This window comes from Nannobrachium achirus (assembly GCF_963921795.1).
Source record: "Nannobrachium achirus genome assembly, chromosome: 4".
Classification (NCBI taxonomy): Eukaryota; Metazoa; Chordata; class Actinopteri; order Myctophiformes; family Myctophidae; genus Nannobrachium; species Nannobrachium achirus.
The window spans coordinates 35,684,692-35,708,271 of record NC_137813.1 but is presented as its reverse complement, the minus strand read 5'-3'; the positions used below and the strand labels follow the sequence as shown (position 1 = coordinate 35,708,271).

Sequence of the window (23,580 nt, the reverse complement as noted above, 5' to 3'; positions counted from 1 at the left end):
ACTGCTGATCCATCACTGTTTACCGGCTATGAGACTCAAGCTGTGTTAAAAAAAAGGGACCATTTCTCCTTTTGAGACAATGAGGAGATTTCCGTGTAGCTTGAACATGCACTGCCCTTGGAGCTGTACTGTTGTACAGGTACAGATCCCTACACTCTCTGAGTTAAATGAATAACACTGATGATTTTACTGTGTAGAAGTGTCCTTGAACTCTGACAGTATGGAGGTGTTGGTGTTGACGGGAGACACTTGGTGCATGGCCTATATGTCCATGTCCACGGGGCGGACCTCGCCGGTCTTGTGGTCCTTCACCCACAGCTCTCTGTCTTTGGCTGGGTCCACACTCTGGAGCAGTTGGTCTACCGGCTCAGCTGTCTAGAAACACAATACATACACAGTTACACACATACATTACATCAGGGTTCCCCAATAGGCGGCCCGCGGGCCGGGGCTACTGTCTGGCCCCCACCAACCCCAGTAATAATGGTGGTATAAGAGCAGCAACAACACTAGTATATCGTCATTGTCGGGTGGACACCTCGTATCTCCAAATGTGTACGTTCTTTTGCAAAGTAAAGCCCTGCTTCATCATGCAAGGCCGTCGCACGAAAGTAGTGAAAACAGCAGATCTACAAGCACACAACGCCTCGAGGTGCGAGGCGTTGTGTGCTTGTAGATCGGCTGTTTTCACTAGTTTAAATCATTTTTAAAATGATAAATGCAAAACGAACGGTTTTGGACATACAAGATTTTCACCCGACAACGACGATATCTGAACTGTCACTGGAGTAGCGGGAATGCCACCGTCACCCCCTGCAATGTTGTGGCCCTCGGCTTGGTACCCTAAACATAATTCGGCCCTTGGGGAAAACTAATTGGGAACCCCTGCATTACATACTGTATACACACATTCTGTATATGAGTTATTTCGCCTACAAAATGGAACATCTGACATTATCTTTGTGCAATGCAATAATGTTTTCATGCAGTTATCATCATACTGTACTTGACAAAGTCAGGAGTCAAACATACCACCCACACTTTTGGAGCCACTGAAAGAGGTGGTGCCATAGTGTTGTACTTTTTCTGTTATGTATGTGTCTATGGAGTTAACATTACTCTAACAGACCACCGGGTGTGGTTATGATGTGAACATTTGCCTTCCCTGTGTATTTTTGGTTTCCTCCTGAAAGCTGAAAGCCTCTGTGTCAAAAGACCCGATTGAAAAACACAGATTTAATGACATCATATTATCATCCCCTCCCACTTTTACCATACACCCAACACTGTGGGTGTGGCCAACTTCAGCTGGGTCACCACCCACCTGCCAACCAGGCATACATAATGAACTGGTGGGTGTGGCCACATAAAAACATAATTTTAACACTTTCTGTACACCTTTTTGGAAATAATTTTCCTCCTGGTATAATCATAATATCTGATGATCATGTTTTAGGGGTGGGGGAAATCATGGCACCCCATCTTTAAAGAGGATGCTCATTCAGAAACACCTGTGATTGATCATTGACATAAAGTCATGATAGTCAATGAGAGATATTGATTACTACATTGGACTGTGACTAATCTACTGTGGAAAGGGGAATGAACAAGACAACATCACACAGTATTTATGGGAAATTTCAGTCCACACATCCTGTAATATAGGGAAATACATGCTCTATGCAATTACCTGCCTGCCTGCTTGCAGGTACTGAATACTGTATGTTATTTTGCATGAACTATGTTGGATATTTACTGGGCCATTTCCCTTCACATTTATAATCTTTCCATGCAGTTATCTGTATGACACAGACACACCCAAGTGTCAAATACATCACTAAAACCTTTCGAGCAATGAAAGAAAGGAGAGTGTTCAGGAAAACATTTGCATGGTGGGCATTGAGCCAATTACATGAAAAGATCATGGTCCCATTAGGGTGACGTGGACACTACAGTCATGTCCATGAGGCTTGTCAGTCAGCCAGAATGGAGCTTGTTATGGTACAAGCTGTATCCAGTGTGTAAGACGTGTGCCATATATAGACTTTGCCTGTCAGTGTATCCTGGGTTCAATTACAGAGCCTGGTGGCGGATTTGCTGCAAGTCACTCCCCAACTCTCTCCCTGTTCTATCAATAAAGGCGAAAAATCCCCCTGTCCTTGCCACTGTTGCCAAATCCTTGCTCTGGGGGGAAATATCGGGGTTGCTCTTCATGTACAAGTGTGTTTTGCACTATAATACAAGTTAACTCTCAAATACCTGGAACGCGCCCGAGTCGCGTTAGATTTTAACCACTTTAACAATTATTGTATGCTTTAACTTTAGAAAAATAGCAGATATACAAGCTCACAGCGCGGCACCGAGTGCCGCGCTGCGAGCTTGTAGATCTGCTAGTTTTGAAAAATCGTGAAAATGTGTGCAAGTCTTTGAATATCTTTGACCCAATCTTTGACCCGACTTCTAAATCCTTCCTCTAAATCAGTGGTTTTCAAACTTTTTCATGTCAAGGACCCCCAAAATTACAGGTATTTAGCCACGGACCCCCATCTCAAAATATGTTGTTCCAGGGACCCCCCAGAAGCAAATATTTGAGTTACAAATGTTCGCTTTTAAATAGATATATTCAAAGACTTGCAAAGAAAAATCATGATTTTTCAAAAATAGCAGATCTACAAGCTCGCAGCGCGGCACTCAGTGCCGCGCTGTGAGCTTGTTTATCTGCTATTTTTCAATAGTTAAAGCAGTCAATAATCGTAGGCCTAAATGGGTAACTGAATTGAATACTCACACTTTGGTTGAACATGTCGGTTTCATGCCTCAGAGTTGTATACTGCCGTAAATGTTGCTGAATCCACTCAATCCGGTCCACCTCCAGTTTCTCTAGCTCCTGAAGGAGAGAGGGATGAGAGTGAAAAGTTGTGCAGACATTTATCTGCACTTTCTATTTTGTAGTCTCAAGACAAGTGAATTCAGCTTACCATGTTGGTAGTCACCATTTCCTCAAACCACTTGGATTGGGTTTGGTTATACAGATCCACACAGCGCATGAGGTCATCACCTGGAGAAAAACAGACCAACATGGAATGACAGAATGGCAAACAAAGGGTCAGCAGTCGAGAGGAATCTGTCCATTATGCAGTACATTGATCAATATTCACCATAGCAAAAAAACAACTAAATATGGGCTGAGGTGGAGTCTGAAGAAGTGAGTCTTCAGACCACGACGGAAGCTTTGGGGCCAGGAGGGTGAAGAGTCTAGGACGAGTGGATCTTTGTCCTGGGTTTTTTATCGATGGTTCTGTCATTCATCCAGTCATTAGAATCCTTCCGTACAATGTGTCATGTCATACTATCGCAGTGTGTCTCTCCTCACCGCATCCACTATTGAGACTCTTGTCTCTATCTCAGCTCTGCACTTGTCTTTCTCTCCATCAGTGACTTGCGACACATCCTTCTAATCATCCTGGTCTCCGCTTTGTCCAGCTTCTCCTCATGCTCCATTCTCAGGGCACACATCTCACTTCCATACGTCATAGAACTTCTGGTGCAGGCTGAGTACACTTGTCCTTTCGTCTTCAGGGATAGGGCCTTGGATGTTAAGAAAGGCATGAACTTCTTCCGTCCTCTTAATAATGCACAATCTCTGTAAAGCGCTATATTAATGCACCATTTATCATTTACATTTGTAGACAGACTGTACAAATGTAACCAAATGGACCTGTACAATCTCAGAGTTAAATTAACACCCAGGATCTTACTTGTATATGCCAAATAAAAGCAACCATATGTACAGTCAGCTGGTTTTACTATCAGCTGTGCCACACATGACCCACTCTTCGGAAATGCTACAGTCTACGTGCAGGAAGCAGGCAGTAACGATCATCGCTGACATTTTTATAGCTTCCCCTTCAGAGAAATATTGTCCAATATAAACCAGGGCCACAAGTCACAAGGACAGATTCCTCAACCAAGCAATGGCCCTCATCAACAACAGAAGTGCACATCAATGGACCACTACAATGTAGTGTACACAATGACCTACAGTATAATAAACCACAATATGGATCAGCTTATGACTATGAATGACCAAAATAAAATATTAACAAATGTATATGAACGTGCTGATCTGTTTAACTTTACTTTACTACTTACTTTTATTTTCAACATATTGACATAAAAACTTGAATTTTGATGTCAGTACTTTCTAGTCAAAATGTTAAAGGGGGTACTTGGATTCAGCAATCAGGAAAAGGTTTGAGAACCACTCCTCTAGTCTATACCCTTGGTAATGGTGACTCAATCCTGGCCAGCAGATGGCACTAAGATACAGACACCCATCTCCTTAGACTTGGGGTATTTGGCCTTATCTGCAATGCATATCTTCCTCAGTTAACCATGAACGGTCTCATTGGGATAACGAAAAAATACATCTATTTTAAGATTGTCCTGGATATATTATACACAAAAACATCAAATAAATGTATTAAGATTCAGCCTGTATGGCAATGACACAAGTTTGGAAGTGCACCTCAAGCCTCTGTTTGCTTCAATCAGGAGGAGAATGTAATCATTAACAGAACATCACTTAACTGTGTACAATGAGATATTGATCACTGCTGTGAACTGTGACTAATCTACTGAGTGGAAACATCACACAGTGTTTACTGTATGTACAGTATGCATAGAAGAGGGAAAGTATACCCTTGTCTACACAGTACACACACATCCTGAAATATAGGGAATATATGCTGCATCTCAATGAACCAACGTTCCATGTGGAAATATGTGTCAATGTGTTTCCTACATTCCGTCTGAGTTGCTGAAGTCAAGATTTGTTTCAAACTTGATTTTGAAATTGATACTGTCAGCCAGGGAATAGTGTAATCGTGTTGCTATCCAACCATTGAGCTCTTCAGCATGCTCTTGTCTGCATGGATGTCTCAACAGTGAAGTCCTTTTATTAAAGCAAAGCCTCAGTGTCAGAAGCTACCACCTGCTGGTGCTCTCTCTGCTTTCAGCTCTGCTCTGTCTACAGCCTTGTTCCTTTCTAATGGGACGGGAAAGTAAAAGCTGGCAAGTTTCTGAGAATGGCTAATGAATAGAACAGGACAAGTCTCCCATTGATAGCACATTATTCACCTAAACCAAAAGATTAGCTCCAAGGAATGTGGGGTAGGGGTCCTTTTCATCTTCAGAGTTGAAAACAGATGATTGCGTGTTGAAATGCTGGCTGGAGCCAGGATCCACTGGAGCTCTTGTCTGCTGCCAAGGAGAGGTTCCCTTCACTGTGCACTCTGCTTCCTGGCTCTGTCTCAAAACACCAACCCAACTTTACACAACGGTAGCGCAGCACAACAATAGCAGGCAATTTGAGAGCAATAAAAAAAGAAGTCCCCCAAGGTGGCTTATAAAAAATGAAAGCGGGCTGCTCAACAATACAGGATTGATTTATTGAGAGACGACCCAGGCTGTATGTGAAGAGAATGGACAGCATTTGAAAGGAAAGGTAATGTTTTGCCTCCATCCATAAACCCCATTTTAGGGTTGATAATGCACACCTGAAAATGCACACGGCTCCAAGTGCACTTTTGATGTCTCATCATCACCACTAGCCTAGGATTATAATTCTGTTAGCTGGATGGTTTTAAAGCTTTTTAAGCTCTAATATACATCTAGTCTGCTGACCTTACCTCCTTGGTTACTCTTCACAGAAAAGGCACGGTTCTATTTATGTTTTGTTCACTACAACCTGAAATTACATTTCTCTCAGTGTGTATTTAAGCCCTGGTCTTTATTTGAAATGTGTATCAAGGTTATACGTTTGAATTTCTTTTTGTGGAAAAGTCGTTTTTACTTTGTATTTTCATTTACAGTTTGTTTTCATTCATTTCAAAGTGTGTTTGCTAGTGATTATTACTTTTACTTTTATTTTACTGTAACATGGGGTAGTCAAGGGCAAGATACAGTAAAACATGTTTTTTTTTTACGTTAGAAACGCTGGCTCACAATACAGTTTACACGATAATTAAGGTGAATGGTTTTTAATTCTATTTCAGTTAACTAACGTCTTTCAATTGTATGTTTTCGAGGCCCATTCTTGCAAAAAAGAAATTGGACACTGCTCCGCCTCCTACAGATTTTGCCCTAAAATCACGCAAAAAGGTACACAGTATCTCTACGGTCATGTCATCAACATCCATCTGTCCCATCTAGTGCCACCATCAGGCCGACTTTTGCAAAACACATTTTTGAACACTGCTCCTTCAGATTTTGCCCTAAAATCACGCAAAGCGGTACACAGTATCTCTAAAGTCATCAACATGGATCTGTCCCATTTCCCATATTCCCTCCTGATTGCCTACCATTGCCTTCTAAAGTTTGTGTATGCGACCTGGCGGTCGCTTATCTCCCGATTAGGGAGTCTTAGCCTACTGGTTATTTTGTTAGTTTTAGAGTGAACTAAAATAACCCTGACAGGGGCCTCTGCTCTGACCTGCTTGTGTAGATTTCCGCCGCGCCTTCTTTATGTCCTCTTCTGTCTTGTTGCTGAGTTTGATCTCCAACTGCTGAGTCTTCACCTCCAGATCCTTCTGTCTATCTGCCAGGGCTTTGCGACTCTACAGCAACGCACACACACGCACGCACGCACGCACGCACGCACGCACGCACGCACGCACGCACGCACGCACGCACACACACACACACACACACACACACACACATACACACACACACACACGAAAAGAACACAAAGATGCAATATGAGACAATGAGCATAATCCACAGATTTATTATTCCCACATCAAACTAGAGTCATTACAGCCCTTTATATTGACTAGCTATATCCACTCTTCAATCCCAGTCTAATTTTTTAATCTCTCTTGCAATACTCGTGGGATGCTCCTACATCCTCCGGTGAACAAACTCACTAAGGTCATAGTGTGGTAACAATGTTTGAAAGGCAAATTTAGCTATCGTCTATAAACCCACCAAATCTCTTCAACAGATGCCAACTAAAATAAAACAGTGGGATGTGAAGTCCCCCCTAAGCCCCTGTGTTGGAGTCACTGTAATCCTTCCTAGAATGGCAGAAATTTGGACCAACAAACTTTTAATTAGGAAACTGATTAGCACAACTGGAATAGTTTTGATATTACATACTGTAGTACACAATGAAGGAAGAATAAATAGTAATGATGTATAGCAAGGGTGTCACAAAGGTGGAGCCACCATCATCTTGCAGCTTGAATATTTGTAGTTCAAGAAAAACGGCATTATGCAAAGATCACTGGTATATACAGTAGGGAGTGTAAATTAAGCATAATTAACCTAATAGCTCGCTTTTTTCATCTTTTTAATTGGAACATACAATTGTTTCAGTCTGTATTCTCTTGTGCCATCTGTCTCCTTGCAAATGAGTGTGTGCAAGATTTAGAGGTAATCAAACTGTGGGAGGAGGAAACATCTGTTAATGCCCTCACTACTATTAATATTTAAACAGCACTTTAACTAGGCTTCAGTTAATTACGTATCCAGGTAGGCTACTGGGCTAACTGAGGAAGAGTAAAAGAGCGCACACATATGCACAGACAAATGATACTGACCCTCTTCTCTATGTTTTATTGCTCCAAATCAAACAAAACTAACAAAACAGATTCTATTCTAACAGTTTGAAATAGCAAAATGTGTGTCTGCGCTGAAGTCATCCAATGGGAAACCCCTTGAAAAAACACAGAGTGGCGGTCATCATTCGGGTGATGACATCATCATCATCACCATAAAAGCCAATGAGGGACCAGCATTCTTGGTGACGTCACCATCAATAAGTGCGACCTGATATAAACGTAAAGGGTGATGCAAACGTCTAGTAATAATAACTAGAAAGATGCAATTCTGGTAAATTGCTAAATGAATTCCGTCCTTTATGCCCATATATGGAGATCCCTGATGTCAATCGCATGTGGTCAGACATCAATCATCTCCATATTTGGGAAAAGTTTAATTTTAGCATTTTCCTATTCAAGTCAATGGAGACAATTTATTCACTAATAAATTAACATAAATTATAACATATCTCTTTGCAAAATGATAGATGAGCCCCAATGAAGCCGGGCGATTTGACATGCGTGCCACCAAAACTGTGGGAGGAGTAGAGCGGCAAAATAACGTTTATCCAGATAGATGGAAAGATGGATGGAAGAAGGTCAGACAAGTACTATAGTCTGGTTTAGGGCAACCACTGATAATAAGTAACAGTTTTGAGCTGATGTAATCTTTCCAGTACACCCAACATTCAATGTGAACATCAAAGGTATAGGTACCTTCTCCACGCTTGCATAACGACTCGCCAGCTGCTTCCTGAGGTCAGCCATGTGATGGTCGTACTTCTTCAGGTCCTTTTTGAAGTTGTCTGCCCTGAATGTCAGTAAGGGCTTCTCTACCTCGGTGTGGAGCTAGAGAGAAACAAGACAAAGCAGACAATTCATATACATGTCTTTAATCAGGCCTACTGTACATCTTACTCTACAAATAGATATTATGTCACTGCATGGTACCTGAGGGTTATTTTTTGCCTTAGCTGCAAATTAGTCTTGAATGTTTGTTGGCCTGTTAACCTTCCATAGATAGAGAATGCTAAGCCAGTGTTATGCTAAAGGAGGTTGCAGCAGCAGCACCAGAAATATAGCAGACAGATTTAGACATTGTACAAGTCACTCTTAAGAGCATGTTTACAGAAAATAACTGCTATGCTTATAGAGGAATTGTTTTCAACAATTTCCAGCTGTTAATTCGGTACCACTTTGGAAACAATGGTTTCATTACGCTTATATGTTATCCTGGGTTTAAGTTATAAAGTGGTTTTACTTGTATAATTGTTTCCAAAAATAAAAATATATATCAAATTAGTAGAGTAGTATCTAGTCAGTTGTCACTGTGGACAAATTGCATCCCAGACTCCATACTGTTTGCAAAGATTTATAATTTAATCTATAAAAACGTGGTTCTACTGTATGATGTCCGAAGCAATGTCTGCTGGACTAATAATGCAGGATATATTCCACTATGAAAGCATCAAAGTTGTGTGTCTAACTTGGTTACCACCTGCCAAGCTTTGAACAAGGACTTCTCTCTGTTGAGTCTTAACACACGTTAACACCGTCCTTTCATAATGAGCAGGGCAGAGATTCAGCCTCTGTTCCCCTTGCTGGGGGCCTCGTCACAACACAGAGCTAATTAGTTAGACAATGGAGGGCTAGGCGAAGCTCTGAGGCTTCCTCAGCTTTATTTAAGGCTGCATTTGAAGCCGGTGTCAAGTTTCTGCCGCACTTGGTAATTGAATTGCAGGGCAGAGGGTCGTTTTTCTCGGTCAACACAGACAAGGACAAGGTTGAAATAAATAAGCCCTTTGACTCAAGGATGTGGTCTGAGAATTTCTTCCAGTTGATTGAAAACTTGAATCGTTTGACCAATGTGGGCAGATCTCTTGAGGGATTGCTCAAAAACCTTTTTTTCTTTTAATTAATTACAAACCCTGATCAGTGTCTGATTACTTTTTGAGCTGGTTGTTAATTGTTCCTTCATCTTGAAATTCATTCTAAAGGTTGACATGTGGAAAGTATCAGTACTGAATTTGTCAAAGTACTTTAGTCATATTCTGTGAGTTATGAATGTTTGCTGAAGGAGTTAACACAGTAATGAAATGAATAGTAAATCAACACTCAAGATTTTACAGTGAAGGAACTGCCCCATGTTTGACACAACATTCACTGATTACCTGTTTAAAATTACAAATGGTAACTTAATTATCCACTACAATATTCTAGCAGCATCGAGCGACTATATTTATATCTGTTTGTATGATAGTTAGTGATCAGTATCTGATAACATTAGCCTGGCATGGCCAGACTAATATCACTGTGCATGTGCGTGTAGATATTTGTCTGGAATCCCTGTGTGGGACCTGCATTTCCAAGGGCCGAATAAAAAAAACGTCTCCGGTGATAAACCTGCCCCATATTTACATACTGGGCTCCGATTTGTGCCCCCACAACATAAGGGCTAGCGATATTCAATCACAACCCTCCGTCTGACTCAGAGTGGGGCCAGACTAATCTGCAGAGAGCAGATACATCTGGTTTCCAGCCTCCAGGCTGTGATAACTTAGCTTTATGGTAACTTTATGTCTCTGAATTAAAACCTATAAGAACACCAAAAGGAATGGCTATTTGATTTTACTATAGACCTCTGTAGATGCTACCTTGTTGGAGAATTTGAGGTGGACCTCAGCTTCATCATGGAGACTCTTCTTCAGCTGGGTCCAGGCTTCTCCTAGAGTTCTGGAATTCCAACAGAATGGTACTTTAGTCGGGCCTCAACCAAATGTACAAGAGGTACCTTCGGATTAAGCAATATTCTCATACACTTTTTTGTAGATGCAGGTTTCATTACCACAGGATGTAAGAAAGGTGCATGTGAGCATGCGATCAAATCTCTCTCTCTCCCCCCATTTGAAAAGATAGATAGATTTTTTACAGCTCTATAGCAGTGAATCAGTGATTCTCAACCATTTTAATGTATATGCTACAGTCCCCATTTAATGGCATTTCTATCTCTGGGACCCCAATTTATATTGTAAAATAAATATTTAACAGTGTTATTTAACCCTAACGGATCCATTTGGTTCAATTTGCACACTCTCTGAGTTACAGACCCATAAAGGGTCCATTTGGTTCCTAGCTATCTATCATTTTGCTGGGGACCCCCTGGAACTCCCTCAAGAACCCACTTTGACAACCAATGGTGTAGAGTGTAGACTCCCATTTCTGTTATGACTCTGCAAGCTGGCATAACAAGAGAGTGCGAGTCAATGATGAACACATTATTATGGTACTCACCCTTCTTCCTGCACAGCTAGGGGGCTCAGAGACAGCTTGGAGAGGTTCTTGGCATATTCCTCTTCAATCTTTATTCTAAAACAGACAGAGCCAGATATAGAATCTCAAGTTGCTGAGCCCAAGGGAGGGACAAAACTTTAGTGAAAAAATGTTTAAACTTGAAATTAGTTTTGAGAGTGCATCAGAGCGAAATAGCAAAAGTTTCCAACCCACTGCCAAGGCAGACATTGTCAAAATGGCAGACCACAGTTATGACCTCTACAGAATTCTCCTGTAATATATAGGCTACTAGTAAGACGCCTCAGGGCGACAAGAGACACAGTGATGTGGACATCAGGGATCTCCATATATGGGCATAAAAGGGATTTGTTCCCCTGGCATCACAGGGATCTCCATATCTGGGCATTAAAGGGATTTGTTCCCCCTGGCATCACATGGATCTCTCTAACAGGGCATCATTAACTCCACATCAGGGAATTCCATATATGGGCATAAAAGGGACTCTGTTAGTGTGACAGCACAGTGAAGCGTGATGCGTGATGTCATTATCGGGGGGGGGGGATCATGGCACCCCATCTTTAAATAAGCTCCACTGTTTTATTGCATGCACATAAATATGTTGCACTCTCAACATATTTATGTGAGTTCTGCTGTGTGATGCTCATTAAAGCCTGATTTATACTTCATCGTATTGTATGACGGCGTATAAATTAAGCATAACTTCCCTGTTGTGTGCTAAGTGAAGCTACTGTACCATGTGTGTCCTGAAGGTCAGTTGTAACACTTATAATTCAATTCTTCATCACTCAGATGCTTGATTCTTTTGATGTTATATGACAAACAATGTGTTTATCTGATAAATGCATGCGTAGCACTAATATATTTGTAGAACATCATAAATTAATGTTAAACCTTAAAGAAAGAAAGATTTTGATATAGAGGAAGTGTTACATTTTATGCAGAATGTACAGAGTAAAATCCTGAGTGTTAGTGAAATCCTGCCAGTGTACAAATGTAACCAGATGGACCTGTGTTAAATTCATATTCTGGATCTTATAGTCTAGCGGTGGACTGGCTGTCATCTGTGATTAAAGTCACCACAAATCAAGTGACACTGATCCAGACAAATTCAAATGAGAAAAATGTCACATGGCCACACCTAGAAACATCCATGCAAAATTAAAACTGAAGTCACCAGGCCCCAACAGTACCATGGTTTCAGCCACCCCCTCCTTCCCATGCACACACACACACACGCGCGCACACACACACACACACACACACACACACACACACGCATGCACGCACACACACGCACGCACGCACGCACGCACGCAGCACCCCCAACTCCAACCTGAAAAGCAGAGATCATTATCGAAAACTTTCCACCGCACACTAATATGTATCACAAAATTCAAGGGTAAAAAAGGAACACAGGAGCACATTATTAAAGCCTTGATAACATGCTGATAAAAGCCTCTGTTGTATGCTGATAAGACACATTGTTACACACAGATCAAAATAAGACACGATCAGACAAAGATCACCCGAGGCTATCTAATAATAGCATGTTCAACAAGCAGATTTTAATAAAAATCTGAAATCTGTTTTGGGTGACTTCAACACGCAATGGAATGCACAAGCCTTCTCTGTCACGATGCGTGCATACCTCTCATGAATGAATTCTGCCATCTCTTTCTGCATCTGTTTGCCCTTCAGCTGTTTCTGCAGAAGAACCTCGAAGCCCGGAACACAGGCGCCCCCTTGGGGGTCCTTCCTGTCAGTCTGAGAGAGAAAGGAGACATCACTCAATTACACAAACACAATAATTATCCACTGCACAGCTACTGTACATGTGCAGGGAAATCCTCAGTGTTCATTTATACATTTGTAACTCAAATCTGGAGTACAAATGGAACCAAAATGTCTGTCTTTACACTCAGAGTTACATGTCATGTGTACATGGTGTTACAGTGCATGAATTCATTAACAGAATGTCACATGGCACCTTTGGGCATTGTTTACATGTTGAGTGTGTGCTGGGGGATTTGTGTGTAGCTTGGGTGAGTCATGAGCTACGAGCCGGAATCTCTGAGTCACATCGCTGTCAAGGAGGGCATATGTCAATGTGCTTTAATTTAACTCTGAGAGTCTATATACGGTAGGCCATTTGGTTACATTTGTTAATTGAACACGGTTAGGGCGCTCATGTAGCACAGGGATAAAAAGTAGGAGTAGGACGGAGATACTACTTCCTCCCGGTGGGGGCTCCTCACTTCAGGTGAGGGACTATAATAGGGACAAGTACTCTAAAAATAAATACATTAATAAATACTGTTGAATTAGCACTGAGCAACAACTAACTTTACTGTTAAGGTGTGTATGTGAGCATGTGTCTGTGGATGTACTGTATAGGTGTGTCTGTGCGGAAAGGTTTCTGTGTACAGGTATCAGTGCATATGTGCGCATACGTGCATCTGTTTGTTGCATTTGTTCACGTGTAATCCGAGCATTTATATGTCGTCTCTATCAGGCGGAAACCTTGTATCTCCATGTTTCATGTGTATGTTTTTTGGTAAATTAAAGCCCTACTTCATCATACAAAAGTGTCGCACAAAAGTAGTGAAAATAGCAGCTCACAAGGCGTTGTGTGCTTGTAGATGGCTATTTTCACTAGTTTAAATCGTTTTTTAAAATGATAAATACAAAACAAACGGTTTTGGACATACAACGTTAACACCTGACAACAACGATATGTGTGCAGATTTGTATAACAGAGTCAGCCAAGAGCAGCATCCTCTGTGGTTTGTGACAGGGACTGATGAATCACACTAAGCGGAACAGAGGCGGTGGATTTATCTGGTGCTGTGGCTTCCATGAAGCAGGTCACGGGACGCGTGTGGGATCACAATCAATCACAGAAAACATGACAAAATGGACGAAGGACGATAAATTAAAACGGCAGCAGTTGTGGACAAGTAAAGAGATTGGTGGATGGTTTTCTTTCTTTTTGAAGGAGAGCGGACAGTATTTGTCTCTTTCTGTTTTTTGGCAACGTTGGCAAGCTGGAAGGTACAGAGCAGAGTGAACAGGAAGGAGATTTCCGATCCAAGATCAGCAGGAGTACATGTTGTTACAGATCACTACACTAGCTGCAGGTAGAGTAGGTAAAATGGTCTAAAAATAACATTTTGCACGGTATGTATGAAAACTGTGGGGCCAGCAGAGTGACTGAGGGCTTATCTTATCAAGTGATTAAAAGGGAATATACTGTGTGTGTGTGTGTGTGTGTGTGTGTGTGTGTGTGTGTGTGTGTGTGTGTGTGTGTGTGTGTGTGTGTGTGTGCGTGCGTGCGTGCGCGCGCGCGTGTCCTTCTGTATAAATAAGGCATACAGAAAATCAACCCCACTGCTCATGAGGCCCTTCAGATCGTTTGTCAGACCAAAAGCAGTGCGCTGTATTGTATTCCATCTTGTGCCGGTGAAACGCATAATGAGTACTATCTATCAGTGTAGGATCTCATTTATGTACTGAGAGAAAGCACTGCCAAGCAGAACGCCTGCAACAATTTACAACTTAGTCATTTGGCAGGCGCCCTTAATCCAGAGCGACTTACAATAAGCAAGGTAATACATCAGTACATCAACATTAATACATCAAATGCATAGAAATAGTAATCTAAGAAAAATAAAAACATAGGTAGACCAAGCACATATTCAGTAAAGACTTTACAAATCGAAAAACATAGAAGAAAATGCTATCTAATTTACATGTATGGTCATTGAGGGTAGGCAAGTGCAACGGTAACTGCTGTGGGCTAAGGTGGAGTCTGAAGAGCTGAGTCTTCAGACCATGGCGGAAGCTAGGGAGTGAGTCTACAGTTCTAATTGCAATGGGGAGTTTATTCCCTGCAACACTGCCAGATTAAGCAAAAGTCTCAAGGTGCACAGCTCAACACTATCCTGAGAGTGAGAAAGTAGCCAGCACACAATTAACGCTGAGGAAGAACACATTCATTTAGCATTTTCTTTAAGCAGGTTTCAGCTGGCGAGTGCTGAGATAAATTAACCATATTGGTTACTGCTGGAATAATGATCGTGATGGTGCTTGCTTGGTATTGAGCCATGCCTAATGACAATAGATGAGGGTTCACTTACCCAGAAGTAGTCACAGTAACTCCATTCACCGGGCTTAAGGAGCTGCTGCTCTGGTCCCTCCCCAGGTAGAGGGAACGTGACGCCATTAATCTGGAAACACAGACATTAAAATGTCAATTCAAAACATAGAACAACAAGAACAAACAGTAGGTGATAGTGCCTCTGGTGCCAGCCTGTCTGAAAAAAGAAATATATATACACTAGAGTTCGGGTCGATATGTGGCCCTCACACCTATGGTACATTGCACCGCCTATCCGTCGGATCCGACTGATATGCCCATATTAGTCACGCATCTGTATCTGGACTGCACTTTTAAACCCATACATGAGATCTCTGTATCTGTCAGTCCTTGTCCTTTTTATGCCCATATATGGAAATCTCTGATGTCATCAGTATATGTCCATATATGGCATATATGGCCCTTTGTGCACATATATGGAGCTGACTGATTTGTTTGTGCCTGATGCCATGACAACACACTCCATATTTGGGCACAGCTGCATCAGGGAACTACTTATTGCGACCGTAAGGTCGCAGTTTAGTATGAAAACCTCCACCGGCCGTCCGTCCGTCCGTCCGTCCGTCCGTCCGTCCGTCCGTCACACACGTCACACCTTTGCCCTGCTCAATGTATACGTGTAACGCCTGATACTGAGGTGATGTGTCACTGTGACATCACAGATACTGAGGTGATGTGTCACTGTGACATCACAGGTGAGATCGCAGTGATGTCAGATACTCAGAGCCGGGATCTCCATATTTAGGCATAAACAGGTGACATCACAGTGATGTCAGATACTCAGAGCAGGTATCTCCATATATGGGCATAAAATGGATTCTGTTAGGGATCTCCATACTGTATATGGGCATAAAAGGGATTAGTGATGTCAGATACTCAGAGCAGGGATCTCCATATATGGGCATAAAAGGGATTAGTGATGTCAGATACTCAGAGCAGGGATCTCCATATATGGGCATAAAAGGGATTCAGATGGAGATTCAACTTCAATGAGTAACAATGGCAAACTGTCAACTGCCCGTATGTCTTGATAATTGGTAAAACAAACTTTTGGCCTATTTGTGGCTTATCATCACATCCAACCATCTTAAGATACTCAGCTAGAGGGGAATGCTCTCTTCCCTGGTGAGAATTGCCCCTTTATATAGGGCTTGTTTGTGTATTGTATGACATCACGCCACATCATCAGCTGTGGACTCTGTGATGTCATCGTATCTCCATATATGGCCATCTCCGTATATGGAGATATAAGTCGTCCATGCCCAGGTATGGGCTGGTGAGGTCAGACTTTGTGTGATGGGTAGGTTATCTCCATATATGGAGATTCAACATTCCAGGTGTAACTATGGCTGCCCGTATGACGTGAGAGGTGGAGGCTGTGATATTTGTGGAGATAAGCGACCAACGGTCGCTTATCTCCCGATTAGGGAGTCTTACTGGTGGTTATGGCTGAGTCATGGTGGTCATGAGCGTGACGACGTGGTCGGCCGCCAGTGGCCCACCATAACCAGTCGGCCGGTCCTCCCTTAGGCCTATTTTAATATAAAGAACAGTAGGAAGAGCAGTAGGCTAATGCTATGATTTTTCAGTAGGTCTTCCTAATTCCTATTACCTTATGCATGGCAACGTTGTTGGTCATCGAGAGCGAGAAACCAAATCTAATGAATCAAGTATGCCTATCCGTGAAAGTATACAGTATGTGGGGTTGCCAACACAATCAGCACCGCACAGAAGAATAAATAGACACATCCATGTATTCCCTAGGTTCAGTTAATCTAAGGGCTGCAATTATGTAATGTTCGCCATCTGTGCACCCTCCCTCCTTCCTGACACAACAACATGCCCTCAATGCCAGTGGTTCCTTAACGGCATGGTCCTTGTGCCATGTCAGAAACTACATGGGCAGCCAGACATAGTGTCAGCAATGCAGAAAAACACAAATGCTCTCAAGATTTAAAGCAGAAACACCTTCCTGACCTCGATCCTTTAAAAGAGACAGAAGAAGGGAACAAAAGACTGTGTTCAGCCTATGACATCATGACGTCATACATTTATGACACAAGCCTACTTATGACATATGAGTGCACATTTGTGTAAGTTTTCAGCACGATCACATGATGAGAGCAGTGGGGCTAATCGACTAAACACCTGTGTCACTGATGGCATAATTCACCCTTTGTCAGCCTTCTGATTGGTCCCTGACTGACCAACCAGCAGGCTCTTTCTGCCTTGTCCTGCCCTGGTTCCGCCTTTTTTATGTTTGAATTTGCTAAAACATAATTTTTGGAGAAATACATATTTTTTTAAAAACATGCCCAGTCACATCTGAGTTGAACCGAGTCGTGGCAGGCAGGCAGGTGCCACTGCAGTGTTTCTGTTATAAAGACTGGCAAGACCATATGTAAATTAGAGCATGATTTATGATTTTTGATTTATGGCTATAAAACCTTACAAAAACATTTTTTTGAAAAAAAACATTACATTTTCCTCTTACTAGGACTCCTACAACACCATCTGATTTTTTTCAATTTTTTATTTCAAGTATTTCTATATTACACATCCACTCTTCACTTCCACACAGGCTGCCTGCCATCGCTGGGCAATACATGTCAGTGCTTCTCAAACTGTTTCAAGTCAAGAACCCCCAAATTGATATGCATTTTAGGGTATCTCTAGGGTAAAGCATAGACACCTTGGCAGAAGACTGGTGTAATTATGCCATCATTGACACTGATGACATCACTGAAACTCACCTGAGCGTGCCATCAAGTGAGGTACATATGTATGGCCTACTGGCGTCATGCAGACCAAGTTTTTATGGGTCCCTCTCTCCCTTTGCTTTCCAAAAAGCTATTTTGTTTTGACTAGTTTGGGTTCTGGCCGGGCAAAACTCTAATCTCTCTTTTGGGTCTTGACCTGAAAGCTTTGGGAACCGCTGGTCTAGTGGTTTGCAAGATTAGCTCTGGACAGACAGACAGACAGACAGACAGACAGACAGGCACGCACGCACGCACGCACGCAGAGACCCTTTAGACAGCTAGGTCTTGCATTGCCATTAACGTGGAGTTAATTCCTTGTCATCCTGGCATGGTGCACAAGACATTTGGCTTATCAGTCCTGCTCTTGAGGACACACACGCGCACACAGAGACAGACCCTCTTCTAGACTACCCACCGCAATCATAAAAAGATTTGCATGGAGTGTAATGCATGCTAACATCGTTGCAAATGTGAAAGATAAACATTACTTGACCACAACTCTACATAATGCACACACACACTATCATACATGTAGGCACTATCTAATCGGAAGCAGCATGATTTACTCCGTGTGTAGAGCAGTCACTTTGTTCATTTTCTGCATCAGAGATCAGACTGATTGTCATGGGCACCAGATTTTCCATTACGCTTGGTCCACATCTATCACAGCCGTTGTTTATCTCCTTCCTCACATCCAGCAGAAAATGAGACCATTTATCTAAAGCCAGGCTGTCTCCCTAACTCACTTCTCTTTTATGGGTGCTTAGTGAGGTGCTCCGGAGTCAGGACTAAAATATTAATACAGATTACCTTTATGACACAGGGACAGTCAGAGCACGATAAATCCTCATTGAGGATCTATTCGTTCCTGATGTTTTTGACCTTTTTCTTTCCTTAAGATAGCTAGAAACTAGAAAGGGTTTAGCCCTTCAGACTGTAGCCTGAGCGATTAATGGTGTTTATCATGTGGGTATAGGTTATATTTGTATAGCCTTAGGTTACATACAGTATTAGATAATGTACATATCCTATTAGGCTAGAACAGTGCATCAACTTCTTGTAGCATAATCATATGATGATGTCAGTTTGTAGAATTAGGGGCCTTTTTCTTTTTTCTTCATAAGCTACATAAACAAACTTGAGTGTGCGGGGGGTCTTCATCACATATTGCAGCAGCTTTTTGTTTTGCTGAATAGACACACATTTTACAGACAGAGTAGAAGATTAATGGCCTATGAGGCACACATAAAAATAAGCATATGTCAGGCAAACAAATGACACTCTAACGACTCTAACTAGCCATTCCAACACAATCAGATGTAGACTAGAACCTCCTAACCCCCCAAATTACCTCACTCTTTTGCTCATTTGCTTATCTGCTAACTCACTTACATACACCCCATCACATCAGTTCTAAGCATACTGTAGCGCTGAACATCACAGCAACGGTTCATGAAATCATCTGCCTTGTTGAGAGGCTCGGCAGCTGTTGCTAAGCGACAAATTACTTTTGCTGTAAAGGCAGCCCCTCCATAACAAACACAATGTGAGACTTCCCCACTGCTGTCAGCATGCTTCGCTTCCATTCCACCCCAATCCACTGTTCTCTCATTCTTTATTATTATTTTACATGGGCTAATAATATTGCAAGAACTGACCGCGTTGGGAGAGGCCGGTCAAAAGAAGACAGGTCCTGCCACAGATGGCAGATGCCACTCCAACAAGCTGTCATCTGCCCTCTGGGCTATAGTCTGCGCTGAGCGTGGCACAGCATGGCAACACATCCAACAGCACCCGAGAGAGTGTTTAAACACTTACACCCTACAGCAGCCATTCCCAACCTGTGGAGCGGGGCCCACTGGTGGGCCATGAGGATATCGCAAGGGGGCCCCCAAATAATTGGCAAAACATACTGTAAGGTTTTTTGATAATTTATCATTAATATTAGAAATTTGTATATGCAAAACAAAAAAGAAAAAAATTGCTGTATTTTTTCTTTAGGCACTTTCATTGTGATAGGCCTACTGATAAATAGGAACTAACTATTGATATAAGCTGGGATAGGATCATTAAACTAAACAATGCACACAGCCCACCCATCTGAGCTGATGTTAACTCATTGCATGCCAGGCCCGATAGTCCCGAGATTATTTCAATGTCTTTCCCCGCCAGGCCCGATAGTCCCGAGAATTTCCGCCATTTTGAAAAAAAAAAAATCTTTAATTTTTTTTTCAAAAATTTTTTTTGGACCCCAAAAAATGTAGTAGGCATGATAGAAATCGCGAAATTGCATGTTTAACCCCCATAGCAACCCCATCTATCAAACATGGCAGCCATCTTTGTTTACATTTTCGGAAAACATAATGGCTTCTATCTCATGAATGCCTGAACGGATTTCCTTTCGGATTTTTTTGTTTGAAAGCTGTGAGCAATGTGGACACACGTGGTGCATTATCTAGGCATGGGTGTGCATGATCCGTGCACTATGAATTACATGGAAGTCTATGGAGACCAGAGGCACCATAGAGTACGAAGGTATGTTAAAATGGCGGGGAATGTGTTAAGGGGTCAGATGGGTGGGCTTTCAAGATGTTCAAGTGGGCCCTGATCCAGAAAAGGTGCCCTACTATAATACTGCCCTACAGTATACACTTTGTTTACTGGGGTCTACCATGCGTCTAACCTTGGCCCCTTTGCTACACCAAATCTCTTCCCTGAAAATAGCTGATCTACAAACTCATAATGTGAATTGTGTTGCGTCGCATTGCAACACGCCGTGATTTTGTGGATCGGCAATTTCCGCCAAACGTTCGCCAATTAAGACATGCCCAGAAGAAGGGTTTGTGTGATAATGTGAGAAAACACAGAAGGCTAACAAAATGCTCTCGGTCCATAACCTACATGTATTGGTCACACTTGGCTATGATGGAGGAGACAAGGTGAAAGCAAGGTTATACTGTAGCTCTGCTTTGCTCTGCTCTATGATGCATATGACCCACATGGGGGTCCACACATTAAAATCCTCAGTGTTCATTTAACTCAGTCTCAGAGGGTCTATTTGAGTCCATTTTTACACTTACAGGATTTTGACTATAGGCAGCGAGACACTAGCAGGCACTCTAGCATGGATGTGCACACGCGTCTCCATGACAACTGGAGGGTTGTAGAGGGTTGTGTAATCCGAGATGCACTGGTGGCACAACAATAAAAACACCTCCCTCCCCTGACGTCACCCCACCAACACTTATTGATTCAGCTGTTCACACACACCATCAGAACACCTTTTTTGGACATGATGTGTGATTTAACATGCAACGTCAGAGAGCTAGTATATTTTTTACCATATTTTATCATTTCAGTTGCATTTTGTTATTTTGTATTGTTCAATATATTCATTATTGTAGAAGCATGCAGGATCAAATGAGACAATTATTATTAATTAAAGTTAAAAGTCATAAAAAACAACAAAATGTTATCATGGCTTATTAGCAATACAGAGATATCTGTTGAGTACTCTTAATCAAAAGGAAATATATCATAGTGTGCCAACCATAATAGATCTGTGATCAATGAAAGATTTTTTTAAAAGGCATCTCATTATATTTTTTTCCTAGTGTATATTCAGTAAAAATCTGAGCATTTGACGGTGTTGAAATGGAAAAACACTGCTATAGGAGACTATAGCAGTGTTTTCCTTTTCAACACCCATTAATCAGTGCTATAGCTTTTGTCACCATGGCAACTGGCCTGGCAGAGTCTCTCTCAGGTCTGTGGGGCTTCACAATAGCCACACTGACGGCTCCCGTGGCCGCGGCGGGTCAGCGAGCCCACGAGGGTATACGACACCAGCCCAGCCAAACACAAAAACCTCCTGTGTCCGTCTGCTCTCAGCCCGGCATACCACCACCACCCCCATCACCACCACCACCACCTGCTTCCCTCTACCCCTCTAACTTCTGCCATCAATCATAATCAGCCATCAGGTTACATAACAACTTGGGACGAATCAGTGATTATATGTAAAGTCGGACTCGTTCGGATACGAGCGTCCAGTCAACATCTTTGGTTTCTTTTCCTTATTCTTTGTTTGACGATCTGCAACTCAGCATAATGACACACCGATAAGTGATCTTTATGATTGTGTGTAATGCAGTACAACTATGAGATAAAATGTGCATAATGGATTCATTAACATAGAATGTATGCGTGTGGTATGACAGGCTGAATGCTTGCTATTGTAGTGGACTTGATGGAGGAGTACTCCGTCCTAACAATGCAGTGTACAAAGTGCTTACTTTCCAAATCCTGGAGACATTGCCAGATGACAGCTGCAGTGCTGTGTGACCTGCAATGCCTTGCAGAGTAGTGTGTTTGTGGCCCCTCTAGGCCTGGGATGGGATGTAAATGCATCAGACCAAAAAGCGACAAAACTCTAATTTATACATTGTCATTCCGACAGAAATGACTGGTTTTCAGGTGAAAAACGTGTCACATTATTTTCACTTGAAAATGAGTTATAATCTATTATTGTAAAATGCTTGAGAGAATAACAAACTCTTGGAGATCCACATGAGATCCTTATCAGACAGACACGAGTGCGCAGTCCAAAATAATACCCATATAGCTTGCCGCAGCAATTCTACAAAAGCTTTACGCTTTTCTGTCATTCCAAAGACAGCGTGCCGTACCGAAAACAGACGCTCTACCTGGAATGGAACTATAGGCTACACTCCTGCTCCAAATCTGCGAAGCAGACAGGAATGGGGGTTGGAGGAAAGGGGAGGGGGGGGGGGGGACTAGGCAAGTTTGGTGCCTTGAGGATGCATCTTGTGTGAGTAAAATCTATCTCTGCCAGGGGTCTGTCAAGCTACCAGGGAGTCGTGAAAATCAATACTGCGGAGTAAAGGACGGTTAGTCCATTCGCTCGAGATTAGCGGGAGACACCAGGGATGCTCCTTCATTGAGAATAATGTTCTGTCCTGTAGACTCTCAATGGAGGATTCCCTATGTGACTCCATAGTCACGATCCACATCATGCATTATGATTTACCGTAGTGTTGTGGAGACAGAATGTGAGTTACATAAATGCAGTATTCATCAGTTGACATGAAGATCAAATCTTTCTAGCCATGACATGAAAAAGATATTTACTTTACTTTACTAGATTTTTTGTTTGCAGAGAGCATCAGAATCCTGGAGACAGAACATCAGCTTACCTGAGATTTTCCAGCCTTTCAGAAACGGAGCTCTGAGAACAACAGAACTAGGAAAGAGAGGAACAGAGATAAAAGGAGAGAGAGACTGACTGACAGCAGAGAGCAGCAGGGGAAATGGAGGAGACAGGTGAAGTTGGGAGCTTCGAGGTACTCACCGTTGTCTTGGTCTCCTTGACCTCTCTGATCTGCCTCTTGGCCGGGGAGATGGAGCCGGGGGGCTGTGGAACAAGACAGGAGGGATCGTCAAAGCTCTCCTCAGTGTCAAAGCTGGCTTCCATCATCGTCTCCTCTCCTCCTCTCTCCTGCTCCTTCTGTTTCGGGAGGGAAAGCCTTCTCGTGCACACGCGCGCACCCTGAAGCTGCCGAGCTGCGCTGAGTGGAGAGGAGGAGAGGAGGTGATGCGTTGCAGGGGGTGAGGAGGAGGGGGAGGTGAGTAGGAGGTGGTGGGGAGCAGGGAGGGGGGCAGACCAGGGGGGGAGGCAGCGTGTGTGGGTGGGGGTCGGTCGCGGTCCTGTGAACGTGAGGCGTCGAGC

The 23,580-nt window shown here is 42.5% G+C and overlaps 1 protein-coding gene across 1 annotated transcript; it reads right to left on the bottom strand.

Annotated features, from left to right (window-relative positions):
• Positions 1 to 261: 261 nt before the first annotated feature.
• On the bottom strand, positions 262 to 23,328 carry LOC308283257 (growth arrest-specific protein 7-like; the record flags this gene model as incomplete). Its single annotated transcript, XM_080723647.1, has 10 exons — positions 262 to 375; positions 2,789 to 2,887; positions 2,979 to 3,058; positions 6,494 to 6,617; positions 8,322 to 8,453; positions 10,259 to 10,337; positions 10,896 to 10,970; positions 12,565 to 12,680; positions 15,053 to 15,142; positions 23,203 to 23,328. 10 exons carry the CDS (start codon positions 23,326 to 23,328, stop codon positions 262 to 264), a joined length of 1,035 nt encoding a protein of 344 aa, XP_080579773.1.
• Positions 23,329 to 23,580: the final 252 nt, after the last annotated feature.